This window comes from Rhinoderma darwinii, chromosome 5 (genome assembly GCF_050947455.1).
Source record: "Rhinoderma darwinii isolate aRhiDar2 chromosome 5, aRhiDar2.hap1, whole genome shotgun sequence".
Classification (NCBI taxonomy): domain Eukaryota; kingdom Metazoa; phylum Chordata; class Amphibia; order Anura; family Rhinodermatidae; genus Rhinoderma; species Rhinoderma darwinii.
In genome coordinates this window covers 187,037,262-187,064,470 of record NC_134691.1, presented here as the reverse complement: position 1 = coordinate 187,064,470, position 27,209 = coordinate 187,037,262, and the positions used below count along the sequence as shown (strand labels likewise).

Sequence of the window (27,209 nt, the reverse complement as noted above, 5' to 3'; positions counted from 1 at the left end):
TCGTCTGAATTCCGCCTAAGTCTTGACAAGTCCTAAAATTGACTAAGGGCCTGTTCACATCACCGTTCATTTCCGTTCTGGGTTTCCGTCGGAGGTTTCCGTCGGGTGAACCCCGCAACAGAAAGTGACAGCACAGCTTCCGTTTCAGTCACCATTGATCTCAATGGTGACGGAAACATCGCTAATGGTTTCCGTTCGTCACCATTTCCGGTTTTCCGACGGAATCAATAGCGGATATTACTCAAACAGACAGTTTGAGTAATATCAATTTATCAAAGTATTGTACTTTGTTTTCATTTGTTTGCCGTACTTGTGTCAGCTTATGAAGGATAGATCAAACGCAGAAGACATTTGATGTTTATATGAAATTACTAACTACACGCAAGTTTAGAACGATACATAAAAAAGTTTGAGCTTGGATTAAAGTTATCCAAAAGTTTCCTTTTAAATATGATCTAATCATTAAGGGAACATAGATTGTACCAAGAAAAATTGTTCTTGGCACTGGAAAAGAAAGGACTGTAGAGGGAAGATTGTCACTTCCAGATGATGTCATCTTAAGTTGCATCTCTTAACTAACTGCTTCTAATGCAAGCTGCTCAAAAAGTATTTCTAGTCTGATAAATTATTCATTGATAAATGAATAATAAATGAGTGTTAATAAATTCAATATTAAAGCTAAATTACACACATATGAAGAATAATATCTCGGCTTTAGCTAATCAGTTTTTCTTTCCAGCTTAATGAACTCTCAAGCAGATTCTAGAATTGTCAAAATGAACGCTCATCAAGAATATTTTTATTTATTATATTTTTTAATTAGCACAGGACTTTAAACCCTACTTTGAAGTACTTTTTTTTTTAGCCTAAATACAGGAATTTTCGCTCACTGACTTCGAACAAGCTGACATGATTTAATCCTTGAAGCCCAATTCGCTTCAACAATGGATCAACAAGCAGGTGATAAATGTCCTGACTGGTCTCGGTTCATTTGTGCAGTATATCCTTAAAAATTCAGAATGCAGTGCACCATGAAAGATAATTGGGATCCGAATTTATATTCTTTGGGAGGTGAAGACAACATGCATATACATATTTAAATGCGCAGTGCCAATAATAATCCCTGAAGGAACAAGCTGTGTCAGGATGCAAGGCTATGAGGAGAATACTTATGAGTTACCGTTCTAGCACAGAACGTGAATTCCTAAGAGTTGTGTCATATCTGTGTATGGTTATATCGTATGAATGAAAACATACTGTATATGTGTTATCCTTAGTTACTTCCGTATATCTACCACTGACACATATTCTCATTTGATGATTTATGACTCTTTGGGCTCATGCACATGGCAGAGCCCCCTACACCAAGCCTGTACAGCATGAAATCTGTAGGCCTTCTTTAGTAGCCATACAGCGTACCGACTCTGTTGCAAACACATTAGAACATCTGACCCAATGCGTACGCAGATATTCTCGGCAATGTGTATGAGCAAAGCCAAACCGTAGTACATGAACTAAAGATGCCACATAATATAAAAAATGTTACTTTTCCAAGCATTAAGTTCTGGTACAATGCCTCATAATGTGCCGGTACATGCAACAAATTTATAAAATCTGTGAATTTGTTGCAGCTATAATTATAGAGACCCTTGTATGTGAAACGGTATAATTCATAAGTCATGACAATGTGATTGCATAGCCACAATCCCCCTATAGCAACTGTCAGTACTTAAGGAGACAATAACGCAATGTATAGGTAAATATGGTACATGATTTATATCTTTATTTCTTTAGTATATATAAAATAAAGAAAGTTATCACAATTAAAAGGGGTTGTCCACTTTGGACAATAGATTTTATGGCCTGAGTTTCCCTGTGGTGATCTGACTGCAAAATTTCACCAGTAGTGCACCCATCCTCCATCAGATGACCATGATATTGCGTTGCTAAGTTCCCACAAAAAATTTTTTTTGCCATGGCAAAAAAAAAGGCGCAGATTTACTAAGACTGGCGATTCATACACCAATCTTAGCTTTCTGCTCCATTGTAGTAAGATGCAACAGATTTATTAAAAGGCGCATGACTCCTAATATTATGTTCCATCTTTCCGCTGGCCATGTGTCGCAACAGCAGCGGCCGTGCACCACAATTTTGGCCCAACGATTGGCTGTTTGCCATTACTTAATCCCATCACACATCAATTTTTTTTTAAAAAAGCATGCTCACCTCACCGCTCCTCTTCTCTTCCCTCTGTGTCACTTTAAGCTCCATCAGCATGCGGAGGCTCATACAAGGTCCTGACGCAAAGTAGCGTCAGGGTCTTATATGCGACGCAGCATTCAACGTCATCAGTGCTGCATCACATACAACGTCCTAATGCTGTCCAGGGTCAGTACGTTGTATAAACTGCCGCATGCTGCAGGAGCCCAAGGGGACATGGAGGCGAGAAGAGGTGAGGTACGTATAATCTTTTTTTAATTATTATTTGACTGTCCAAAGGGTGGGGGGGGGTAGTTCGAATGGGGGGGGGCCCAGTCTCTACCTTGCTATGCCTCACAGAGTGACATCTTTGCCAGCTAGGATTGAAAACTGCTTACGTTTTTGCTAGAAACACACTTGACGTCTTTGATGCCGTTTTTTGAGTGGATACAAAAGGGAGGAGACAGATCAGTCTTTCCTTTATACTTTTCCTTTCCATGTGTTTGGCTCAAAAAACGACATCGAAAACTGCATGTGTGATTCCAGCCTTAAAGTTACTTTTTTTTTCAGCAATTCATTCTTAGTTTTACTTTCTAACTATTACATATACACATATACAAAAGTGCAGTCACCGTTTTTGTGTAATTCAATAAAGACATTGGTCATTGAAATTCAATATTAGACTACAAATTAAGAAAAAATGGCTGACCCTGGCAAATGAGTTATATAAAGGCAGAGGCAAACTCGAAGCGGATATAAAATTAAACTGAGGAAATATATAAACCATTATCTGTGGAGCAGTAGAACAAATAATTTAGAAACATCTTTATTCTTTTACTGAAAAAATCTGCTCAGTCAAAGCAATAAAAGCGACTTTGAACTATAAACTACTGTTGTATTTTGCGCCGCTTCTCATTTCTCTAAATGCACACAGCAATGTAAACAATACTCTGCTTGCTTTGGCTTTGTCCACCGACATATGCATTGTAATTTGGACTCGATAGATGTGCCTACAGTGATGTCATAGCATCACATGATTATATTGCTTTCCTGGTCTTACGACGGCCATAGACATGAAAAACAGCAAGATTCTCCCCGATTGTCAACCAATAATTGATTACGTTCTTTTATTCAACTGGACAATAACCAACAGACAAACTGTTCCATTTTTGATCTGCCCTGCTTTTTAGTTGGTAGCAATAACCAGAAGTTCAAGGTACAATGGTTTGATTTATGGCCAATCAGACATAAAACAAGTGTTTTTTTTCCTTTTTTTTATCCCTACTGCATCTGGCATTTAAAATTCAGTTGTCCGTCAAATCGGACCTGCCTCTGATGGGTGTTTTTAAGGCTCGAAGCACATGGCTGTATTTTGGTTCCATTCATGAATGTATATTTAGTGCCAAGAACAGAATTGGATCCAGTCCTCTGATATCAGGATAGCATTTCCTGGTTTCACAATCATGTCTTCTGTACTAGACCGTGTGAACAGAGCTTATATCTCAGCTTTAAAGTCAAGGAACCTGTATAGTTTGGGCATCTGGAGAAGTCCACGACAACGTCTTTTGATCCAGTTTGATTTAAATAGATTTAGGGAAAAACTATTTATCCTATACTAGATACACATACCGGCCCACGTTTGCTGATGCTATCTAAGGCCCCCTACACACGTCCGTGCCCGTAATCACGGCCAGTGATTACGGGCACCAGCGGCCGCGGACTGTCACCAGTGGTCCCATTATAAAGTATGGGAGCACGGTCCGTAAAATCAAAAAATAGGACATGTCATTTCTACGGCTTGGACACCTTCCCATAAATATACGGGAAGGTGTCCGTAATCAATATAAATGAATGGGTCCGTACTTTGATCCACAATTACGGTCTGTTATTGCGGATCAGAATTACGGGCATGTGCATGTGACCTAATAGTTAGACAGTGCAAACTTAGAACAGGCAGGCACAAAATGCGCCACATTTTTCACAGTGATGCATGCTGCATGATAATTTTGGCGAATCTTGCCTGACCTTTAAAGCCACACGCACACGATGCGTATAACATACAGATTTTTTCACATGAAAATTGACCTGCGGTGCGAATTTTAAAATCTGCAACATGTCAATTTATCTTGCGTTTCCCTCTCAGAAGTTTATATAAAATCCGCAACTGTTTCTGCATTAAAATGTAAATAAAACACAGAAAACCGCATAAAAAAACTCACAATATTAAGTGCTGATTTTACTTGCAAAATCACCTTTTATCAGCGATTTTGATGCAGATTTTCAACAAATTGTGCATAGTGTGCATGTAGCCTTAAGCACTTTTCTCTTCCTTATACCACTTTTGATTTGGCTTATTTTGGCACCTTTTTGTCGCACTTCGGCAGATTTTAAGTCATGGCCCTTTCTGAGAAGCCACGCCCTTTCCTATTTAATCACAGGCGCTTTTCGGAACACTTTTAAAACGTGTCTAGCAAGGTGAAAACCTTAAAAATGTGCCAAACTGTGCAAAAAAATTGTGCATTTTCCAACAATTTCTAAACTCAGTAGTAAATCTGCTCCACTGTGTCTAATTTGTGAATTTTAGTAAGCAGAGATATATACATGTCCCTAGTTTAATAAGCCGCTATTTGTGGTGCCTGCCAATTCCTAGCTCTGCCTTGTACCCAGCACCTCCTTTCATCGGCTCTCCCTTCTGTGTTTGTTTGACACCTGTCAGATTTTGTCCTGCATTTCCAGTTGCTGCTCTCTGCTGCCACCTACTGTTTTAGGCATGTGCATGTATTACAATTTGCTGACCAATAATTTTCTCTGTAGATACTGGCGCATGACACCACTCTGTACCTGATTAATAAAGTTCCTTTGGTTTCTGACCATTCTGCTATCTATGCCACCACCACTCTACTATCTGATTACGTCTGCTGTTCTAAGTCCACACCGGCCTCGCTACAGATCTCCTCCATTCCAAACATTTGAATTTGGTTATTTCTGCAACATGAGCATGGATTTCTGCAAGACCCTTTCAGATAAATGGGACAGTTGAAGAAAGTTTTTCAACAAATCTGCCACAGGTGAGTATCCCCTAAAACTTTGACTATAATCCTGCCGACCCTTTATGCGCTGCACTTCCAGTCTTCCAGCTATTGCTATTGGAAACTATCCCGGGAACTGCAAACTGAGGTTTCCTTCCATAACCATGGTTTGTAACACTTGGAAGGAGCCATGGGCAACAGAATAATAGACATCCACTGGTTACTGTACTTTTCTTGCTGGAGAACCGTACATAATAGAAAAAGGTTAACATTATATTATTAAGTTACTTCTGTTATTTCATGTTTATTTAATAAAAATGCATCTATATAATATAGACGGTATGTAATGAAAAATTTCATTATTGCTTTTATTACATGAATAGAAAACACTCCAGTAAATAAATGTCGTAGTATTACATGGAGAGGTATCATTTACAATAGTAAATAGTAACAACCTACGCAACCTTCAAAGTGTTCTTCATCAATATAAAACATAAAATATCACCGACCACAAACCAAGCCAAGGAATGTAAAGTAGCACTAATGTGCAATAAAACACCCGTCTAAATTTATTGTAAAAGGTTGTATGTGTTGCCAACTTGCAGCACAAAAAAAAAAAAGAAAGTAAGAAATGGACACACATAGAGGAGAAGGGGCATATAACTAAAATCTAAATCAGAGTGAGGATTCTGCCAAACTACTCCCCATATCTTCTGCACCCTGGAGAAAGTGACGGGGGGGGGGGGGGGGGCAAAATATTAAGATGAACTGTAGTCACATCTGAATTTTCAGGCAATAAGTGAATAATTAGGAATTGTATGCATAAGTGTATCTAACTTTTTAACTTGAAACGTTTCGGGTATGTTCACAGGGAATATTTTCAGACTTTTTTCGTTCCGTAAACTCCCCGAAAAACGGCTGAAAATGCGGGGGCTGAACGCCTCCAAACATCTGCCCATTGATCTCAATGGGAAAAAAGGCGTTCCGTTCTCACGGGGCATTTTTTACGCGGCTGTTTTTAAAAACGGCCACGTAAAAAAAGCCTCGTAAAAAGATGTGCATGTCACTTCTTAAGCCGTTTTTCATTGACTCAATAGAAAAACAGCTCCAAAAACGGCCGTAAAAAACACTAGTTGCTTAAAAAAACGGCTGAAAATCAGGAGCTGTTTTCCCTTGAAAACATCTCCGTATTTTCAGCTGTCTTTTGTTAAGCGTGTGAACATACCCTTAAAGAGAACCTTTCACCTGCCCATACATGTGCAGCTGAGTGCACCATGTAATAGGCAGTGCTGCACAAACCTTGTCTCACTTTTAAAAAAAATGCTATCCTTCTCCGCTATTTAGATATTGGTGCCGTTATATTTGGCGCCCTATATGTAAATAAACTGAATACCCCTGAACTGTCAATGGGGTATAAATGGCAGGGGGCGTGATACCTACCGCTCTGACACTGTCCAATCAGCCACGGACAGTGTAAGGGCACGTTCACACGTGGCGGAATTGTTGTGGAATTCCGCTGCGGACAGTCCGCACTGGAAATCCGCAGCAGACAGTCTGTCCATTGGTTTCCACACCTTTTTAGTTAACTTCGTGCAGACGGTGCGGAAAACTCTGCTGTGGACCATAGGCTGTGGTGCAGAATTTTCTGTCCGCAGCATACACTGGCTGTTGCGGACTTGTTGCGTACTTGCGGTGTAATTTCTCCATTGACTTCAATGGAGTTGCAAAATTCCGCAATGAAATCCGCAGATGTTATGTCTGTTGCGTTGCGGATTGCTTTCGCGAACAGGATATTTCATCATTCTGGCTGGACCTATGTGTTTCGAGGTCTATAGCTAGACTGGAATGGAATGTTTTAAAAGAGATCAGGATGTACTCTTCACCTGAATCCGCAACGACTAATCCGCAGCATTTTACTTCACATTTTAGGCAAAGGCGCAACGGAATCTGCAATGCAGATTATGTGCGGCATTGATGCGGACAGTGTCTGCAGAATTCCACCACGTCTGAACATGCCCTTAGAGAGGCTTGTGCTGTGTGATCTCTCTCGTGAGATCGCACAGTCTTGTCGTTCTGCAGAACGCGCGCGCACGCTCTCTGCAGAACGACAAAACTGTGTGATCTCGCGAGAGAGATCACACAGCACAAGCCCCTCTGATACTCCTCGTAGCTGATTGGACAGTGTCAGAGCGGTAAGTATCACGCCCCCATGCCATTTACAATAAAAGAAAAGCCCCATTGACAGTTCAGGGGGTTATTTACATATCGAGTGCCAAATATAATGGCACTGATATCTAAATAACGGGGGAGGATAGAAAAATATGTAAAGTGAGACAAGGTTTGTGCAGCGCTGCCTATTATATTGTGCCCTCAGATGAACATGTATGGGCAGGTGAAAGGTTCTCTTTAAGGCCATGTCCAGACGTGGCGAAATGTTGCTGCAGATTTTTTGCGAATTTGCAGCAACATTTTCATATTAGACAGGTAATTCAGACATTGCAGATATCACAGCGGACTTCATGCAGATTTTAGCCTTTGCAATGCAAAGGCTGAAATCCGTAATGAAAGTCTGCTGCTTCACCGCAAAGTTAGGGCATGCCCAGATGTGGCGGAGTTCTTCCGCCACTGTCCGCATCAATGCCGCACAGAATCTTCTTCTGGTGAAGCCATTCTTTTGTTGATTTAGAGGTATCGTCCTGAAACGTGAAATTCATCTTCAGCTTTTTAGCAGAGGCCTGCAGGTTTTGGGCCAATATTGACTGATATTTGGAGCTGTTCATAATTCCCTCCACCTTGACTAAAGCCCCAGTTCCAGCTGCAGAAAAACAGCCCTAAGGGCATGACCAGACGTGACGTATTTCTTCCTCCACTGTCCGCATCAATGCCGCACAGAATCTGCGTTGCAGATTCTGTGGCGGCTTTGCCTAAAATGGGCATTAAATTGATGCAGACTAGCCGTTGCGTATTGAGGGGAAGAGGGCTTCCCTTCTCTCTATCAGTGCAGGATAGAGAGAAGGGACAGCCCTTTCCCTAGTAAAAGTAAAAATAAATTCATACTTACCCGGCCATTGTCTTGGTGACGCGTCCCTCTTTCGCCATCCAGGCCGACCTCCCTGGATGACGCGGCAGTCCATGTGACCGCTGCAGCCTGTGATTGGCCTGTGATTGGCTGCAGTCGTCACTTAGACTGAAACGTCATCCTGGGAGGCCGGACTGGTGGAAGAAGAAGGGAGTTCTTGGTAAGTATGAACTTTTTTTACAGGTTGATGTATATTGTGATCGGAAGTCACTGTCCAGGGTGCTGAAACAGTTACTGCCGATCGCTTAACTCTTTCAGCACCCTGGACAGTGACTATTTACTGACGACGCCTAGCAATGCTCCCGTAATTACGGGTGCACACACGTAGTCACCCGTAATTACGGGTGCACACACGTAGTCACTCGTAATTACGGGAGCCCCATTGACTTCCTCAGTCTGGCTGTAGACCTAGAAATACATAGGTCCAGCCAGAATGAAGAAATGTCATGGCAGTAAAACCAATACGCCCCGCAGCACACATAACATCTGCGGACTTCATTGCGGAATTTTGACTCTCCATTGAAGTCAATGGAGAAATTCCGCAATGAGTCCGCAACAAGTCCGCTACACGTCCGCAACAACCAGTGTATGCTGCGGACACCAAATTCCGCACCGCAGCCTATGCTCCGCAGCGGAATTGTCCGCAACGTGTAAACGAACACAACTAAAAAGCTGTGGAAGGCAATGGAGAAACGTGTACGCTGCGGATTTCCGCTACGGACTGTCCGCTGCGGAATTCCAGAGCAATTCCGCCACGTCTGGGCATGCCCTTATAAGCATGCTGCGGAGGGAAAATTCTGCACAGCAGGATAAATTCCGCACAGTTATTTTCCGCAACGTTTGAACTAAGTTACCTAAAAATGTATAGAAAGAAATGTAAAAAACGGCTGCTGCAGAATTCCACTGCGGACTGTTGGCAGCGGAATTCAACAGCAATTCCGCCACGTCTGAATGTGCCCTAAGGGAATCTCTAATTCAGGGTAACTGTTATTTCAGAGAATAAAAGATACGTCTGAAGTTAGCAGTGGTGGGGATTGTAAGCGGGGACTCCAACTGATCACTAAAATAAAGAGGCTCCATTATAATTTTAGGGTGTGCTCACATGTGGCGTACCTGTATTGTATTTCCGCAGCTACAAAAATATATAATTTAAGCCTATGGGAAAAATATTCTGCAGCACAGACAGATTTCTCTAGTTCTTGCGTTGCAGAATATTTTTTCCCATAGGCATACATTGTAGTTTTCCACAGGGTATTTTTACGATGCGGAAATACAACTCAAGTATGCCACGTGTGAGCGCACCCTTTTTGAATTTATGGCGCAGTAGCTCGTTGAAGTGATCTGTGGGAGCCCAAGCTCATGGACCCCCACCAATTTTTTTATGTGATATGATCACAATCTGATGTCAATGGAATTGAATGCATCACTGTCTCAGTTTTTCCTGGAGTGTTCCTTTAAAAAATGTTTTGCTGTGATTATTTTATATCTATATATAAACTATACCGGAATAGTCGCCATTATTAACAATGCACTAAACAGCATATTAAGGTAATAAAGAATAAATAGTATATTTCAGACCTGCAGAGCAGCATTCATTATTTACATGTAAAAAAAAAAATATATGCTGAGTCGTCAAAAACGACAGAAAACATGTGATATTAAGTTATGCGGTGGCTCAATATTAGATGCTCACAGGAAAGGAATGATTCATATCTTATAAATGAAATGAGCTGAAAACCAAGGTTTAGTGTCTGAAGAAACCACCGGATGCAATCATTAGCATGCAGGCAATCGCTTTCTATAGGTCCCGTGAGACGGGAGATATACAATAGCATCTTTCCTTCTGGTCTGTTTGAGTGACATTGACAGCAATAATAACAGCAGAATCCTTGAAAGCTGTTGAGAAGGAGCTTGTTCGATAAGGAAGCTTTTGGCTTTGTAATTTCTACAGATAACTATTACATCAGTGAAATATTTAATTTACCGTATGTAGTGTATAGATGACAAAGTCAGTCCTAATGTGCCTGAGAGGATAAACCGCTGAATCATGAGAACAGTAATGGTCAATGTTGTAGAGGTTCATAGCGATTGTCTGGTTTCAAAAACCCAGATTCAAATCCCCAATTCTCCGTTAACAGATGGGGTCCCGTATTCAGGACCCTCCTTCATTAGCCAGAGTGGGGAGGGGGTAGCTACAAGGAGCTTCTTTAAATCAGGAGGACCTGACATGTCTGTGCGTTCCATGGACAGACCATTGATTTCTGTATAGCATTAAAGAACACATAGACACTGTACTGTATATCAGAGCTACATAAATAAATGTGCCATGACTACAAATACCACAGTAAACAATGATAGGATGGTAAAAGACGTGTGTAGGCATCAATACAGGTAAATTCATCTGATCGAAAGGAACGTTTAGAAATTATTAAGACCGTGGAAAATTGGGCCAAGAGAGAGAGTTGTGTAGATTAAAGGGAACCGGTCAGCAGTTTTGAGGTCTCAAAACTGCTGACAGACCGATAAAGGGGAGGTGGATGGCATTTCAAACATACCATCTTTCTGGGTCATGCAAGTTACATGACTGAAAAAATTATGTTTCATTCCCCGGCGCACCAATAGCAAGTACTTCTGAGGTGGGACTTGATGTGCAAGTGCTACTGTACTGAAGGCTGCAAGCCCCGCCCCCTGCTCTAAATGATGGCTCTAGTGGTCTCCATCACTTTTTGTGTCTTAATTTTACGCCGTTTACCGTGTGGTATAAATAACAAAATAACTTTATTCAGCGGGTTGTTATGATTGCGGCGATACCAAATTTATATAGGTTTTTTTTAATGTTTTTTATGTACACAGTAAAAACACTTTTTTTTTCAAAATTATTTGTTTTTGTGTCGCCATCTTTTATGAGCCATAACTTTTTTTTATTTTTACACCAATGTAGCTGTATGAGAGCTTTTTTTTTGCGGGACGACTTGTAGTTTATATAGGTACCATTTTGGAGTATGTGCAGCTTTTTGAAGGTGGGATGAACAGAAAACAGCAATTCTGGCAGTGTTTTTTTATTTATTTTTTACCGCATTCACCGTGCGGGTTAAATAATGTAAATGTTTTATAGTTGGGGTTGTTACGGACGCGGTGATACCAAACATGTGTAACTTTTTACTTTTCTTCATAATAATGTATTTTGTAAGGGGAAAAAGTGGATTTTTAATTTTTTTTTTTACTCAAGACATTTATTTATTTATTTATTTCAAACTTTATTTAACTTTCTTTTTTAGTCCCACTAGGGGATTTCACTCTGCGCTCTTTTGATCACTTTTATAATACACTGCAATACAGAAGTATTGCAGTGTATTATTGCCTGTCAGTGTAAAACTGACAGGCATCTGTTAGGCCATGCCTCTGGCGCGACCTTACAGGCGTTAAAGTAATTGTCACTTTAAGAGTTAATCTGGACATCTGGGTTTTGACATTACTTGAGGAAGGGGGGAGTTGGTTATAATTTCGCAAGAATTTGTTGGATTAGAACATCGATGTGGAGGGGTTGGTGGGAAAAGGAAGAAACATGTTTTGTTCTTAAAATTGTCAGAATTGACTAAATGTGAAAGATTAATTGTTGCCAAGTTATGTAATGTTACTGCATATAAGCCAAAGTACTCTCTTTTATATTATTTATTGTCTTATAATCTTGCATGGATACAGAATAAGTATAAAATAAACTATAGGGGCTGGGTCTAGCTCAGACCTCTACAGTTAACAGACTCACGTCTGTTCTGTTTTTGTCTCTGGTCGTATTGGTGTCGATCTACCTTTTGGGAACTGCGTTATCACAGGCAATCACTACAGGCTGCCATAGCAACCATCGGCTCCCCGTGATGCACGCTGGGTGCCAGTGGGGTGAGAGAGGGAGCCCCCTCCCTCTAAAACCACTCAGATGTGGCGCTCGCTATTGAGCATCGCATCTGAGGGTTTAAATATGATCGGAAACCACTGCTAGTGATCTCCGATCAATGCCCTGAAGCCCAGGCTGTTAGCAACAGCCTGGGCTTCAGCAAATCCCTGCACGATGCGGGAAAAGTTCAGACGTGAAAAGGCGGCACTTCAGAAGAACTACCCTGAACGGCGGCCGTAGAAAGACTATACGACGGTCGTTAAGGGGGGTTAACATCACAACTCTGTATTGTTTTTGGTTGTTCTGCTCACACAGGGTTGGAGTTGTCCACCAGAGAATCCTCCATGGTTTAGGAAGACAAACAATTCAGGTTAGTGAGGCTTTGTTCTCAGGGCATATGTTTCAAGAGGTGTTTTTGGAGCTGATTTTCAAAGCGTTTTTGATTCATATTTTTATAAGCGTTTTTAGCAGTGTCAATGGGAAATGTAAAGCTGGTAAAGCACTTTAAAAAGTGAAACTTCATTTATTTTTTACAAAGCTTATTTTTACGAGGTGTTTTTTAATTCCACAATATAAAAATACAGCTTGTATGAACTACACAGCATATTTCCCATTGAAATCAGCTGTTCGCAGGACTATTTCAAGTGTATTTTAGAGCGTAATACGAGCATTTTACGTCCCGAAATACACCTGAAAATATGCCTTGTGAGCATGGTCTAATTGTAGGTTATTCTGCATCATGATCCTTTATCCAATGCACATAGAAACAGGCGATTCCGGTGGGTAAAATTGCCCACGAATTCACATTGCCCACAATATTAATTTTCATGTTTTTTATTTTTTTTATATATAGTAAATGTAACTTCTGACATGACATTGCATTACAACATCACTAGGTGACCTTCTGGAGCACCAGTCTGATCTTAGCAGCGTACAGCAACCCAGCTTTGTCTACTTTTTCCACTTATCCGCTTACAGTGCGTCAGTTAGCACAGCTGGTTTTTGCTGCCCGATTTAACAGTGTACTAGACAGTGTCATGGGGTCTGAATATTATTCTTTATGTAGTAGACCTGTAACACACACTATTACTGTGGTTCACTAGACGTACACGTTGGGGAAGATTTACTAATACTCTCTGTTTAAGGCCTCATATTACTGTGGTTCACTAGACGTACACGTTGGGGAAGATTTACTAATACTCTCTGTTTAAGGCCTCATATTACTGTGGTTCACCAGACGTACACGTTGGGGAAGATTTACTAATACTCTCTGTTTAAGGCCTCATATTACTGTGGTTCACTAGACGTACACGTTGGGGAAGATTTACTAATACTCTCTGTTTAAGGCCTCATATTACTGTGGTTCACTAGACGTACACGTTGGGGAAGATTTACTAATACTCTCTGTTTAAGGCCTCATATTACTGTGGTTCACTAGACGTACACGTTGGGGAAGATTTACTAATACTCTCTGTTTAAGGCCTCATATTACTGTGGTTCACTAGACGTACACGTTGGGGAAGAGTTACTAATACTCTCTGTTTAAGGCCTCATATTACTGTGGTTCACTAGACGTACACGTTGGGGAAGATTTACTAATACTCTCTGTTTAAGGCCTCATGCACACGACCGTCGATTTCATCCATTCGTATATACTGTCCATAAATACGGATCCATAGTCATTTATTATCATCCGTAAATCATTCGCATTTACGGAACGGTGTCCGTAAGTATGGTCCGTAGTGCATCCGTATTTACGGATCCGCAAAAAGAAAACCACAAATGATATGCAGCATCTGGAAACCTGGCATCGCCTAGCAATGCTTCCGTAATTATGGATGGCTACGGGGGTAATTACAGAAGCGCCCATATACTTCTATGGGTAGTCCGTGCTGTAATTACACACAAGAATGGGACATGTTTTATATTTTACTGATCATTTTTACGAAACGGACACCCATCTCTAAAAATACGGAAAGGTGCTTGTAGCGCATAAGTACCATGCACACGACGGTGACCAAAATCACGGTCCATAATTACGGACACGGCCGGCCACGGACAGTCGTCCGCATTTACAGACGGTGCTCCCATTATAAAGTATGGGAGCACAGTCCGTAAAATAAAAAAATAGGACCTGCCCTATTTTTTACCGAAGGTGTATACGGCATGGACACCTTCCCGTAAATATACGGGAAGGTGTCCGTCGGCCATAGAAATGAATGGATCTGTAATTATGGACAGTCGTGAGCACAGCGCCATAATGAATGGGTCCGTAGTTACGGTCCATAATTATGGATGAAAAATATGGTGGTGTGCATGGGGCCTTAGACAGTATAAACTTGGAGGACAAGGCAGTCAAAAAATCAGACAAATTTATGAAAGTGGTGCATGCTGTATGATAAATTTGGTGCATCTTGCTAGACATATTAGACAATTTTCTCTTCCTTATACCACCTATTAGTTGGCTTAGTTTACTCCAGTTTTTAGTGCCCAAATTTTGTAATTTTTTTGGGCATGCTGCATGCTGTCACATATTAAGCTACGCCCCTGTTGCTTTTCCACGTCCCCTTTCCCACTAAGCCCTGCCACATTGTAAAGTGTGTCTGAAAAGAGGGCATTTGGGCCCTGCAGGCTCTAGAGCTTGGGTTTAACTGCTACCTTTGCACTCCCTGCACCCCTGGCAGAGGTGGCAATAAGTATAGGACTCCTCTAAAGAATATGTAATAGGCTTTTGCAAGAACAGACAATGAAACAGATATGACTACGACTATGTCTATGTAAACAAAAAATAATCAATATGGCTGCTGTTTTTATGTGCATAATTAAAAAAGAATTGACTTTCATATGCTATTATCTAGGTTCATCACATCTATGTTATTTGGGATAATTATGGTATAAAGCATATGCAAATTCATGTTACTGTATTTAATGACACGAAGACATAATGAGCGCAGTGTTCTCTGTGTGCAGAAATGGTAAACAGTGTCATTACTGTAGAACTTTTTGTTACAGATAAAAGTCATTGTAAATTATTGAAGACATAGGGTGAATCGGTTCTAGCTGGCTCTTTTCTCTCACCACCGAGGCTCACATCTAGGAAGAATTACCTATTGAAGCTACTATCTTTACAGGGTTATTGTAGAAATAAGAACAAATCAAGTGCTCATTTTGAAAAGTCAGAATGGTACCAAAAAGGATGAGACTTTGACGGACTAAAGTGGCAGGTAAATCCTAATAGCTACACAAATCACACGGTTGAAATCATAATGGAAGAAAAAAGCAGCAGAAGTGGTTGAAGGTAATGCCATTCTTATAAAGAAGACTGGAATTGATGACCTACATGGCATTAAAACACTGTACTGTCCTATTGAGGTACTTGTTATCAGAATCTACAACTCGCCCATTTAGTCTGACGGGATGGTGCCGTTCTGCTTCTAAGAAGTCTGCTCAGCTCTTTGTGATGTGAGCCAAATAGCTGAGAAGAGCTTTGATATTTCCGATGTCCGTTACGTGCTGCGTGTATTTATACTACTCGCTGCCGGTCCTAGTCCTAGTTTTCCAGTCATTTATTTTGGTTAATCATTTTTATAGGCTCATTGCTCAGTATGGTTATTATGTATACGGTATATACCGTTGGTGTTTATGTAAGGAATGCAGCCTCTCTAAATGATTCACTACCCATCGGCTGCATCAGTTACATGGCATGTAGTTCTATAAAACTTGACCTAGTGAGTTCATTGTATCCAGAATAATGTTATTATTTACTTATTTACTCCACCGCCATCTTGACCTCACCACATTACTAGTTTACTTATTACTATTAGATGTGCATAGACAAATATCAAAGACCAATGTCAATTAAATGAAGATATTATTTCACAAGCAACATTCCTTTATTGTAGAGATGATATGAGAGTTCATCCAAGCAATATAAGACCCTCCAAGCAATATAAGACCCTCTAAGCAATATAAGACCATACAACCTAGCTAACTGTTGGCTTTCCCTCAGATAACAATGCATGTGTACTACCATAAGGAAAATGGGGTTAGTGGCTTTCGCACACCTGATCACCCCAGATGTCAGGAAACAGTTGGGCGTCCATCAAACACGTGTATGGCCTGCTAAAGTTTGTTATCTCTGAAAATCAGCTGGACAGTAATGGAGGTTTATAGAAATACACAGGACTGAACATTCGATCTTCTCAAATGAAAAATATACAACAAAGCATCTTTTCAATGGAAAGTGCACATTTTATACAGAGAATACCATACTTAGATTATTTCTACTAACCGCTGATTCAATTGCCTCTGTATATGCACCCACAAAACCAGACGGATGCCCCTTGATTGAAACATCTCTTGTTTCTTCAAGGTAATTACATATTTTACTTGGATTGTTACCATTAATTCAAAAATTCTTGACTACTAGACATTTCCTGTGAAAGTCTACTATTGAACTACTTTCTACGGGTGCAGACTTTTTAACAATGGTGGAATAGATTTCCACTAGCTATAGATGCACAGGTCATAGTGCAGGTTGTATGAATTATCAGCTGTCAGTATACTTAGAACAAAAACAGGCTGCAAGTCCAAATGTCACTTTCTAGGTGCTCTCACCCCTTACATTTAAACAAATTATTTATAGAGGACCTGTCATCTCTCTTGACTTGTCTATTTTAGTACATTGTTGCATTGTTTATGAAATATCAATTCTGGAACATATTTTCTTAGAGCTCTATGTTGTGCCGTTCCTCTGTTATTCCTCCTAGAAATTTATGGAGAAAAAACCCACCTGGCTGCTACCATTTCACTTGCCAAGGGGGTGTGTCCCTACAATCTTACTCTGTCAGGACTGATTGGAAATTGTCAGTCTGTGTAGGGACACCCCCCAACTGGTAACACCCAGTTGTCAATTTATTCATAAATTTCAGCACTGCGTAGAGTTCATGAGGAATACAATTATTTACTAAAACAGACATGTCAAGAGAGGTGACAGATCTTCTTTAAAGTAAAAGTGCACTAGGCTATATTGACACGACTGGGTGTCGAATTGGCCGTGAAAATCTTCCGTTTTTCACGGCCGATTTGCACTCGTGTGTTTTCACGGATCCCTCATAGACTTGAGTCTATTGAGGGATCAGGGAAAACGGGCAAAAATAGGAAATGTCCTATTTTTCCCCGTGCCGTTCACATGTTCCGTTAAAAAACAGCCGTGTGAATAGCCCCACAGACATGCGTTAATTTTAATGCAGTCGTGTGACGGACGAAAAAAAACAAACGTCCATCACACGGCCTGAATAAGCCCTTATATTTATAATTCAAGTGTGGGATACCGAGGGACATTTTCCTACAGGAATCATGGTGTGAAAATGCTGGTGGTGTATCATCAATATGCGACATCAGCACTTCTGCAGATTGTGACACACAAAAAAGTCACTTACGTATTGGTACCCCTGATGCTAGACAACAGTCAGAACATATTAGTGCTCAATAAGTAAAATGAAAAAAACATTCTTTAGGGGGTCTTTTATTTTTTTCAAATTCTAATTGCCGGAGTATCCCTTTAAGATATACATGGTAGTATTGCTTTCCAGTAATTTTACACAGAGGATGCAGAATAAATCGAATTAAATAACCTTTGCACCCTAATATTTACTGTATAACCAAACCAGAAATGAGATGGCCCGTGAGATTAACAATTTAGTGCTAATAATTTCGCTGCATTATATTAGATTACAATGTATTTTTATACCTAAGCATTATCCAATATTGCTTTTATGTCTCCAAACACATTTTATATCATATGAGAGAGCCTTTTACAGAATCCATCCAGCTTGAATTAGAAATTGACATGAACAGGCACGCATGTGACAAATACTATATACAAAATAAGATGTATTATTAGACAGCGACCGCTGGCAGCAACATCAATCAGCAAGTGATCTCACCTAATGACCTAAAGTGGCGAGCGGGCCTGGTCTCCTGCCTAACAAAGGACCCGGTCTGCTTCAGCTTTCTTAGCTGGCTGATATAGAAAGATCTGACATAAAGCTTCACTGGAGCAGAGAATCAATAATTGCTCACAGCTCCGAGCAAGTTGTCCCTCAAAACAATCTTCTCAGGGAAAACACAGAAAATCTAAGCATCTGAGTAAATTTCCCTTTCAATTCGCCTAAGAAGTGATTAAAAAGCCATTTACTCAGACAAGTCTCTTACTTCCATGGGGGGTAACAGCATCATTTTCTTTCTGTCAGCTAAAACAAATACAGTGCAAGCTGACTGTACAGAAGCGGAAAAACATATAATAGCGGTAATATAAAAGTCTGCATGGCTGATGTGAAATACTGCAGAATATTACAGACAACGTCGATGTCGCATAGGCGACAGATAATTATTGGATGAATGAAGAAATTACAATATAAAATCAGACCGCTACTTATTATACATAAAAACACCACCGGCCGCCATTGTGTTCTGTTTTATTATTTCATTTTAATTCCAGTGCTATATCTGTCTTTACAAGCAATACAGTCTAATATTTCAAGCATTACAATAGGGTAGCATCACAGACAACCCCTTTTGATATGAAAAAAAAGCCTGAGACCCCTGAGACGTCTGCCAATCTAACACATGGACGGACCGGGTCCAAAAGAACAAAAACTGCTGCTTGTTAGTCAGCTCTGGCTCAAAGAGGGGGAGTCCCGAGTAGGTACCCCTATTTATAACACCCATGATGAGACAAAGCTTTTAATGCGATCCTCTCATATCTACCTCCTGCCTACCACTAATGGTCTGTCTTACCCAATTCTTTATACTACAGCTCTACCTATTCTTATTGGTTATTGTGTATAAGCACAAGCCCACCACACTCTTATCTGGGAAGTTGACTTATAGGGAGTTGTTCGGAGGGGTCCTCACAACTGTAGAGCTGCTAAAGGGGGTTTTACACTGGTTTACGTTCATAGAACGCTCGTTGACAATAATTGCCCTGTGGAAACGCTCGATCATCTGTTGGACGTATCGTTTTAAAAAAGTGAAATATTACCGTTGTCGGCAGCACATCTCCCTGTGTAAACAGAGAGACGCGCTACCGACATGATAATAATGTATGGGGACGAGTGATCGGAGTAACGAGCGCTCATCCCCATCCATAGCTCCGTGTGACAGGAACAAGCAAGCGTCGATCAAGAGCACCAGTGACCACAAGAGCACCAGTGACCACAAGAGCACTAGTGACCACAAGAAAAACACCAGTGACCACAAGAGCACCAGTGACCACAAGAGCACCAGTGACCACAAGAAAAACACCAGTGACCACAAGAGCACCAGTAACCACAAGAAAAACACCAGTGACCACAAGAGCACCAGTAACCACAAGAAAAACACCAGTGACCACAAGCTCTCCAGTGTATATTCCCCAGAATATAATTTTTCTGGACCCTTTTGAGAGTAACATGGGGAAGTCGGATATTAAGGTAAACCGAATCCACAACTTTTCAGGTTTTAAGGTGAGTTAGGACATTAAAGGGAACTGGCTCGGAATCATTGGGGTCCTAACAATCCGCAAACCGATCTGATAAATTTAATTTACATGCATATAACAGTGCAGTATGACTTGTATGTAGCCTAGGCATGAATATGGCCATACAAGACCAAAATATCAATAACATTTGGTACTGGGGCCTTTATAGAGTTATCTCTTACTGCCCAAAACTTCTTAGAGTATAGGATATACCTTCCCAAGTGCCCTAGATTGTGATACTATGCCGGCATTATATTTGATATTCGATATTAATACCAAAATAATCAAAACATTTTTGTATTCAGTCTCTCTACTCAATGTCTCACCTAAAACCTTATCTCAATACACAGACTTGCACCAGAACTTTTCTCTTTTGTTTTGCATAATTTTTACCCTGAATCTGCATGAATTTATCTGTAATCCTCTTGTCTCTAGATATGTAATAACTATGTGAATGTACAGAAGTTACTGCAGCGACGTTAGGTTCAATACAATGCTCATTTACTAGCCTTTCTGTCACAAAAACTCAATTTTAATTGAGATTTTCATTGGGTGAGTTTTTATTGGCATTACAAAATGACGGCTGTTTAGATATTTAATTTCATATGTTCATGACGAAGACTTACATGACCTCTGTACCCCACTTAAAAGATAACTACATTTATTTACTTTATATTATAGCTGTTCCGTACTGATGTCTCTGCTAACTTGTAATCTAAGGGAAGGAGAATTTCTTCTCCATTCACACACAGGGGTCTGGAAAAGGCACCAAACGCTACAATAATGACTATGATACAATTATCAATGAGGATTCAATGCAGTATTGCTGTCAGAGGGTAAATGCATAAAACTGAAGAAAAAAGATGATAAACCTAAAACTTACAAACAATTAATATAAATTGCGTACTTCTTAAACCAGCAATACTATTATATTGATCCATATAGGATCTTTGTTCCGCCTGCAATCGGTCAGATGACGTGCTGAGATGGCTATATGCGATTAAACCTAGCAATACAAAGTCTCTTTGGTGGATCAGTCACTTGGTAACTTACGCTCTACATAACAATCCAATTTGGCAGCTCTCGCCCTGCCCGGCAATCCAATCTGGCAACTGCCGCCCTGCCCGCCTATCCAACAGCGACACGCGCCGCGCTCGGCAAATCCACCCACTCTCTACTGACTTATGTCTCCCTCTCTTGATTCACTCCTTTCGTCTCTCTCCTGAGTCACTGAGCAATTGTCGATATAAAAAAACCATTATTTTTTAATAGACTAGGCTCTTCCTCTTTTTTAAAAGAGAGCGGTGGAAACCGTTTACCACTTTCCTGTGCATGGCGTAGAGACGTTATTAAATTCCCCCATAGTGCTCTATGGAGGAGAACCTATTCCCATAATACAAAGACAGTTGCATTACATAACGTAACATTAGGAGCTGGATTCACAGCATGTTACACACCGTGAAGCCAAATAAAGGTCACTTTACTTTATACCAGGGAGCAGCGTGAGGCGAGCAGCGTGCACACCGCCCAATATGCTGGAAAATACCACAGTCCACTGTAGAGACCTAACTCAGCTCCTCTAACATAGTCCTGCCAAGAAAATACACCGGCACATAACATTAGACTGAACATGGCCTAACATATACTGTATACAGGAGTGGGTTCGGGCACACCCTACGTATATACAGTGCTACACATAAAGTTTTAGGTTTACTGCGTTGCATTCTTCACACTTCATCATGCTCGGTATGAGATGACTGTCAACACTCTAAATGAAACCATGTAACTGCCATTTAACAAAAGCTGGTCAAATAAAACCTGCTTCAATTGAGACCTATTGGAAGGATATTATTTAGCTACAGAACAGGTGGCAAAACAGACTGTAAATGATATGTCTAGAGCGGTTCAAGCGCAAAGAACAATTCCACCACACATTGGGATCTTGGAAGTGTTTGTCACTTAAACTGCGCTTATTTAAGGAACAAAGGGAATGTTGTAGATTTCGTTGCCAACTGACAATAAAAACCTCCTGCATCCACACCTGAAACATGCTCAGTACATATCATTATTTAATAATGTATATAGAGAGTCACGTCGAAAAAGTAGCGCTGAGAAAACCTGGCACACGTAATTACACTCCTATTACACAGCCCAACGAGACAGCTCGTTGATCGGCGCTCATTTGATCCTTTCACAAGGAGCTTTGTATGGGGAGGAGCGGTCGTTACTTCGATCACTCGCCCCCATACATTTCATTGATGTCGGCAGTGCATCTCCCTGTTCACACAGGGAGATGTGCTGCCGACAAGGATAATATTTTAGGCTGCAGAAACTATACAATCATCCGATGAACGAGCGTTTGGCTGATCGTTACCCTCTTTACACAGGGCAATTATCGGGAAGGAGCGCTTTATGAATGCTCATTTGCCCGATAATTGGCCGGTGTAAAAGGGCCCCTTAGTCATAGTAACCAATCAGATCACTTCTCTAACGTGCACTCTTGAAGCAGGAAGCTGATTGGTTGTTATGGGCAATTCTTTCACTTTCTCTGCACTAGTTTTTATGAATTAAGACCATAGTCCACCATAAAATATCTCCTTGTGTGTTATCAACCTACAACAATTAGAAAACCGGACCTTTAATTATTTTTAGAATCTATATTGAATACAATTTGTCATTAAAATAAGGTATATCTGCACAATTTCCAGATTTTTAGGAGGAAAATAAATGGCACATTCTGTAGGTCAATGGATGTATGTGAATTTGGTGCCTTTTTTTGGCATATTTTCCGTTGCAAACCCTGTGATTCAAAGATTCCCCTTTGCAACACAATTTATAAACAAAACACCCCCTTGCCACATGTATATAAAAAAAACAGTGAAGGTCTATGAGAGAAAAACACCACTAACTGCCTGAAAAAACGCCAAACCAACCCCATGCTGCAATTTCAAGAAAAAACGCCACTGACAAAAAAAAAAAAGCGAGACAAAAGAAAAAAAAAAACACCAAATAAACATTTCCCTATTAACTTCCATCTAAAAACGCCACAAAAAAGAGTTTGATAGGTTCCCTTTAACAGATAAAAGATGAGCTTGAAACAATGTTTTACATAAAAATGGATGAAAAACTCATCTTATTTTCCTTTTATGTGAAGAGTAATATTCAATTCAGCAATTCCTTAGTCATAGCTGATACTGGCAAAGCTGGGTGACAACTAATATGGCCAACCTTACATTTCCCACAGGAGCAGTCACCTAGCTTCCTTCGACTTCTGAATGGAAAATCTATCGGATTATCTATATTATTCAGTGATACAACCCCTGCACACTCAATAACTAGGCAGATATGCCATTCACGAGTCGGAGAAAATTGGGTGACAACTCCAGAGAAACAACTGTAACTAAAATATAGCTGAACAGAAGATCAAAAGACTTAACAGAATCGGACAAATCGAGTACTTTATGGACTATTGTTTTATTTTAATGCCCTTTAAACGTACTTGGGGTTCCTGCTTAAACAAAGGTGAACCCGTTGTCGTTCAACCTTGTATTTATATCATCTTTCCTGAAGCATAATTTAATACAGTTATTTAAACTTTAAAGGCATCATTTGGAGATTGATTTTCTAACCCTGGACCATGAGGTCACTTCATGCTGGGACTACCTTCTACCCGAGCGAAGTGTCAATCTTTGAATTAAAGAGGCTTCTCTTTGCAGGTTTTCACAGTAGGAAATAGGATGAATGGATTCTGGTACAGTCATTCACATTTTAATAGTGACCTATATACCGTGTTAAAGCAAGCTGTTAATAAGTGGAACATGCTAACCTGCTAACCTTTCTCTGCGCAAAACGAATTGCATCACACGAGGAATAGGACACGACATAGAATTTACATAAGGAGTCAGCATGGGAAATAGTTTTAGTGTTTCCCTGGAAGTCACCAGTTACTATGAATCACTAAATTATCTTCTGTCAAGTTGTTTAGAATTCTTTTCAGCCGTTTCTTTATTATATCTGTTTCAGGCAAAGGTAAGCGATAACCAATATGGACATCATTACCTCTAAACCACCATCTCCTCACTAGACCACCATCCCACTACCAGTCCACCATCTCCTCACTAGACCACCATCTCACCACTAGACCAACATCTCACCATTAGACCAACATCTCACCACTAGACCAATATCTCACCACTAGCCCACCATCTCACCGTTAGTCTACCATCTCCTCACTAGACGAACAACTCACCACTAGGCCACCATCTCACCACTAGACCACCATCTCACCACTAGACCACCATCTCACCACTGGACCACCATCTCACCACTAGACGACCATCTCACCACTAGACCACCACCTCACCACCATCTCACCACTAGACCACCATCTCACCACTAGGCCACCATCTCACCACTAGGCCATTATCTCACCACTAGACCACCATCTCACCACTAGACCACCATCTCACCACCAGACCACCATCTCACCACCAGACCACCATCTCACCACTAGACCGCCACCTCACCACTAGACCACCACCTCACCACTAGACCACCATCTCACCACTAGGCCACCATCTCACAAAATAGGCTTTCCTTCATCCGGAGCAAAGATTCAGTTTGCTGCCCTAGCCCTATATCTAAATACCCTTGCCAAGAAAGAGTGGCTTGTGGCTTGTTAACTCCTCCTATGACACCCAGCACCCAGGGCCAGACCCCCCAGCTACACCATCTCTTACGAGGTTTGTCACCCAGCTTTATTTGACTGTAAGATCTCATATCTGTTTAGTTATACAGTGATTCATCTTCTCCAATATAGTTGCAACGGATGATTTTCTATTTATGACAAGCCAGTTCTAGGTGACCATACTGGTTGTCACCCAGTGTTCTATTAAATATATAAGATAGATAATAATAAATAAATAAAGCGGTGTAACTGAATTTTTAATTTGTGAGAAGATCATTTATGTTTACTCTTGCTTCTTTGTTGTCTCTTTTTGCCCTTTAAATATTTTCATGAATGAAGGTATAATATTTGGCTTTGCCTGCCATTACTCACAACCCGGACCTGGTCCACAATGCAGAGCAAGTGATAAACATTTCTCAGTGCAATATTTTATATGGCCAAGCTAAAAAGGTTTATTTTACAGCAACAAGCATCAGATCCACATAGCAATGAGAGTCGTTCGTAAGGCAAACAAACCCGTACTTTATTTATTTTATGCCTCCATTCAATTACAATGCTTCTATGTGCTTGCATTAATACATATTAGGATACGCCTTGTATCCAGGAGACTTTGATAAAGAAATCCACCATTATGAGTGATTAGCATACGTTGCAGTTATTATGCCATTGTTAAGCACCCCTTAGGGAATGAAAATAAATTAACCCAACACGAATAAATGAGCTTGACCAAAACTTCATATTAAGTCAAGTACACAGCAGAACAGACGTGCCAATGAATCCTAAACAGAGAGAAATGAACAGTTCTCCAATACAATGCTACCCTCTCAAGACTGGCATTAGGGCAGTGGTGTTGTGATGGGCACAAGACCCCACAGATATGATGACTGGACATGAGAAAAGCAGCTGCTGAGGCCTCATTCATTTATTTATTTGATGTGCCCAGAACAATCATCTTTCTGTCACTACCAGTCCTGAGGGTCATATCACGTGGCCAATTCTGGGCTCATTTGGCCACTTCCTACAGAAAGTGACAGAAAGAGCCCAGCAAAATACACGAGGGGTGCGGCATGCTCATTAATGACTTCTGCCATCCGACTGCCAGTGGCCGAGCTCTGATGGATCATCTGCCTACACACTGTAACAGCACATAGGCAACTGCACAGCCTATTGTTCACAGAGGCACGAATATGCTAAAACATTAATAATGCTGCGGGGTTATATGTGGCCCTGTGGTCTTTGTCTAACACAATGGGAAGCCCTATTACCACAAATACATATGCAAAAGCACCTATGTCCATAAATACCATAGATAGTGTAAAGACTGGGACCCTCACATTTACAGTCATGTGTTATCTCATATCTGCCATCCATCATACCTATATATATATATATATATATATATATATATATATATACACATAGTAATGTATACATACGCATATAATAAATATCATACACATACATGCATATGAAGAGTTTACTGGTATTTTACTACATGTATTAGATTCATTTTCTATATATATATATATATATATATATATATATATATATATATATATATATATATATATATATATATATATATTATTTATAAATATGCACTAATGTATATAATACACATCATAAACAAATTAACAGTTTACTGGTATTTTACAACATGTGTATATATGTGTGTGTACGGGCACAGTTCTTTAGAGAGATGCCTGACAGTGTCGGGTCCAGTAGTGGTAGTGGTTGGCACTCAGTAAAGTGTAATAAATGAGGACGAGCATGTTACCTGAACAGTTGATGCCCTTGCCTTTGCCGTTGTGGCACTCGCTGGGCAGCTGGTTGGATGCCTGGATGCCGGAGAAGGCTAGGAAGAAGACCAGCACAGAGGAGGTGGACCACAGTGCCAACCGCCTGGAGGCAGGGTGAGATGATCCTTCCATGACCAGGAAGAGCGGGATGCTGGTGCTACAAGCGGCTGGGGCGAGGAGGGTACCGGCTGGCTAGGACAGGCCAGGAGCATCAATGATGGCACAGAGCACAGGGCAGCAGCGGGCTCCTACTCTTCATTCCCTGCAGCCGCTGGGTGACTCCTGTAACGCCAGGTAAATGCAGAGAGCCAGTGATATCCAGTGTCTTCAGCCTTCATACAGGGCAGCGCATACGGCACACTACACCTCCCCCAGCACCTCACAGGAGGCTGTCACCCATCCTCAGTACCATGCCAGAGATAAAGGAGCAGCGTTACCTCCCAGTGCTGGCAGCTCTGCCCCTCCCTTCCCCCTGATAGCCCCTTCACTGCCTGCCCGCCCGGGTTATTGTTCCAAGCAGCAGAGTGATTGTCACCAGCCACTAGATGGGTGCAATACGTGTGGCTTCTCCTAACAACAAAGGGACTGAGTGGAGGAGGAGGAGGAGGGGAGGGGAAGATGAAGGGGAGCACGTGACTCCAGCCCCCTGCCTCTCCTTGTAGCCAGTAGTAACCCCCTCATGATGCTCATCATCTGGAGCTGACTACTGAGCAGAGCTGGGCTTCAATACTATATATAATATATACACATACATATATGGGATAGCTAGTAGTCACCTGACCACTGTGATAATAGAGACGTCTGTCCATCCCCTTGTCACTTATTAGAACTACTGGTCTGTCACCTAAACATCTGCTCTATTAACTGGACATTACAGATTTCCCACCAAACCACAGCCACCTATGATGATTCTTTATTGGAACATTGTCTCAGTTCATACAGTTATTGTTTTATTATAATAAATATTTTACAGGCTCAAAATAATTGCCAAGAGTCCAATAA

The 27,209-nt window shown here is 40.8% G+C and overlaps 1 protein-coding gene across 1 annotated transcript in view; it reads right to left on the bottom strand.

Annotated features, from left to right (window-relative positions):
- The window catches only part of TMEFF1 (transmembrane protein with EGF like and two follistatin like domains 1), a 217,185-nt gene extending 190,377 nt beyond the window's left edge, over nucleotides 1-26,808 (bottom strand). The window contains exon 1 of the mRNA XM_075826790.1: nucleotides 26,186-26,808. Coding sequence (XP_075682905.1) covers nucleotides 26,186-26,339 — 154 coding nt within the window. The 5' untranslated portion in view covers nucleotides 26,340-26,808. The remainder of the gene's footprint in view (nucleotides 1-26,185) is intronic.
- Between the last annotated feature and the right edge of the window lie 401 nt (nucleotides 26,809-27,209).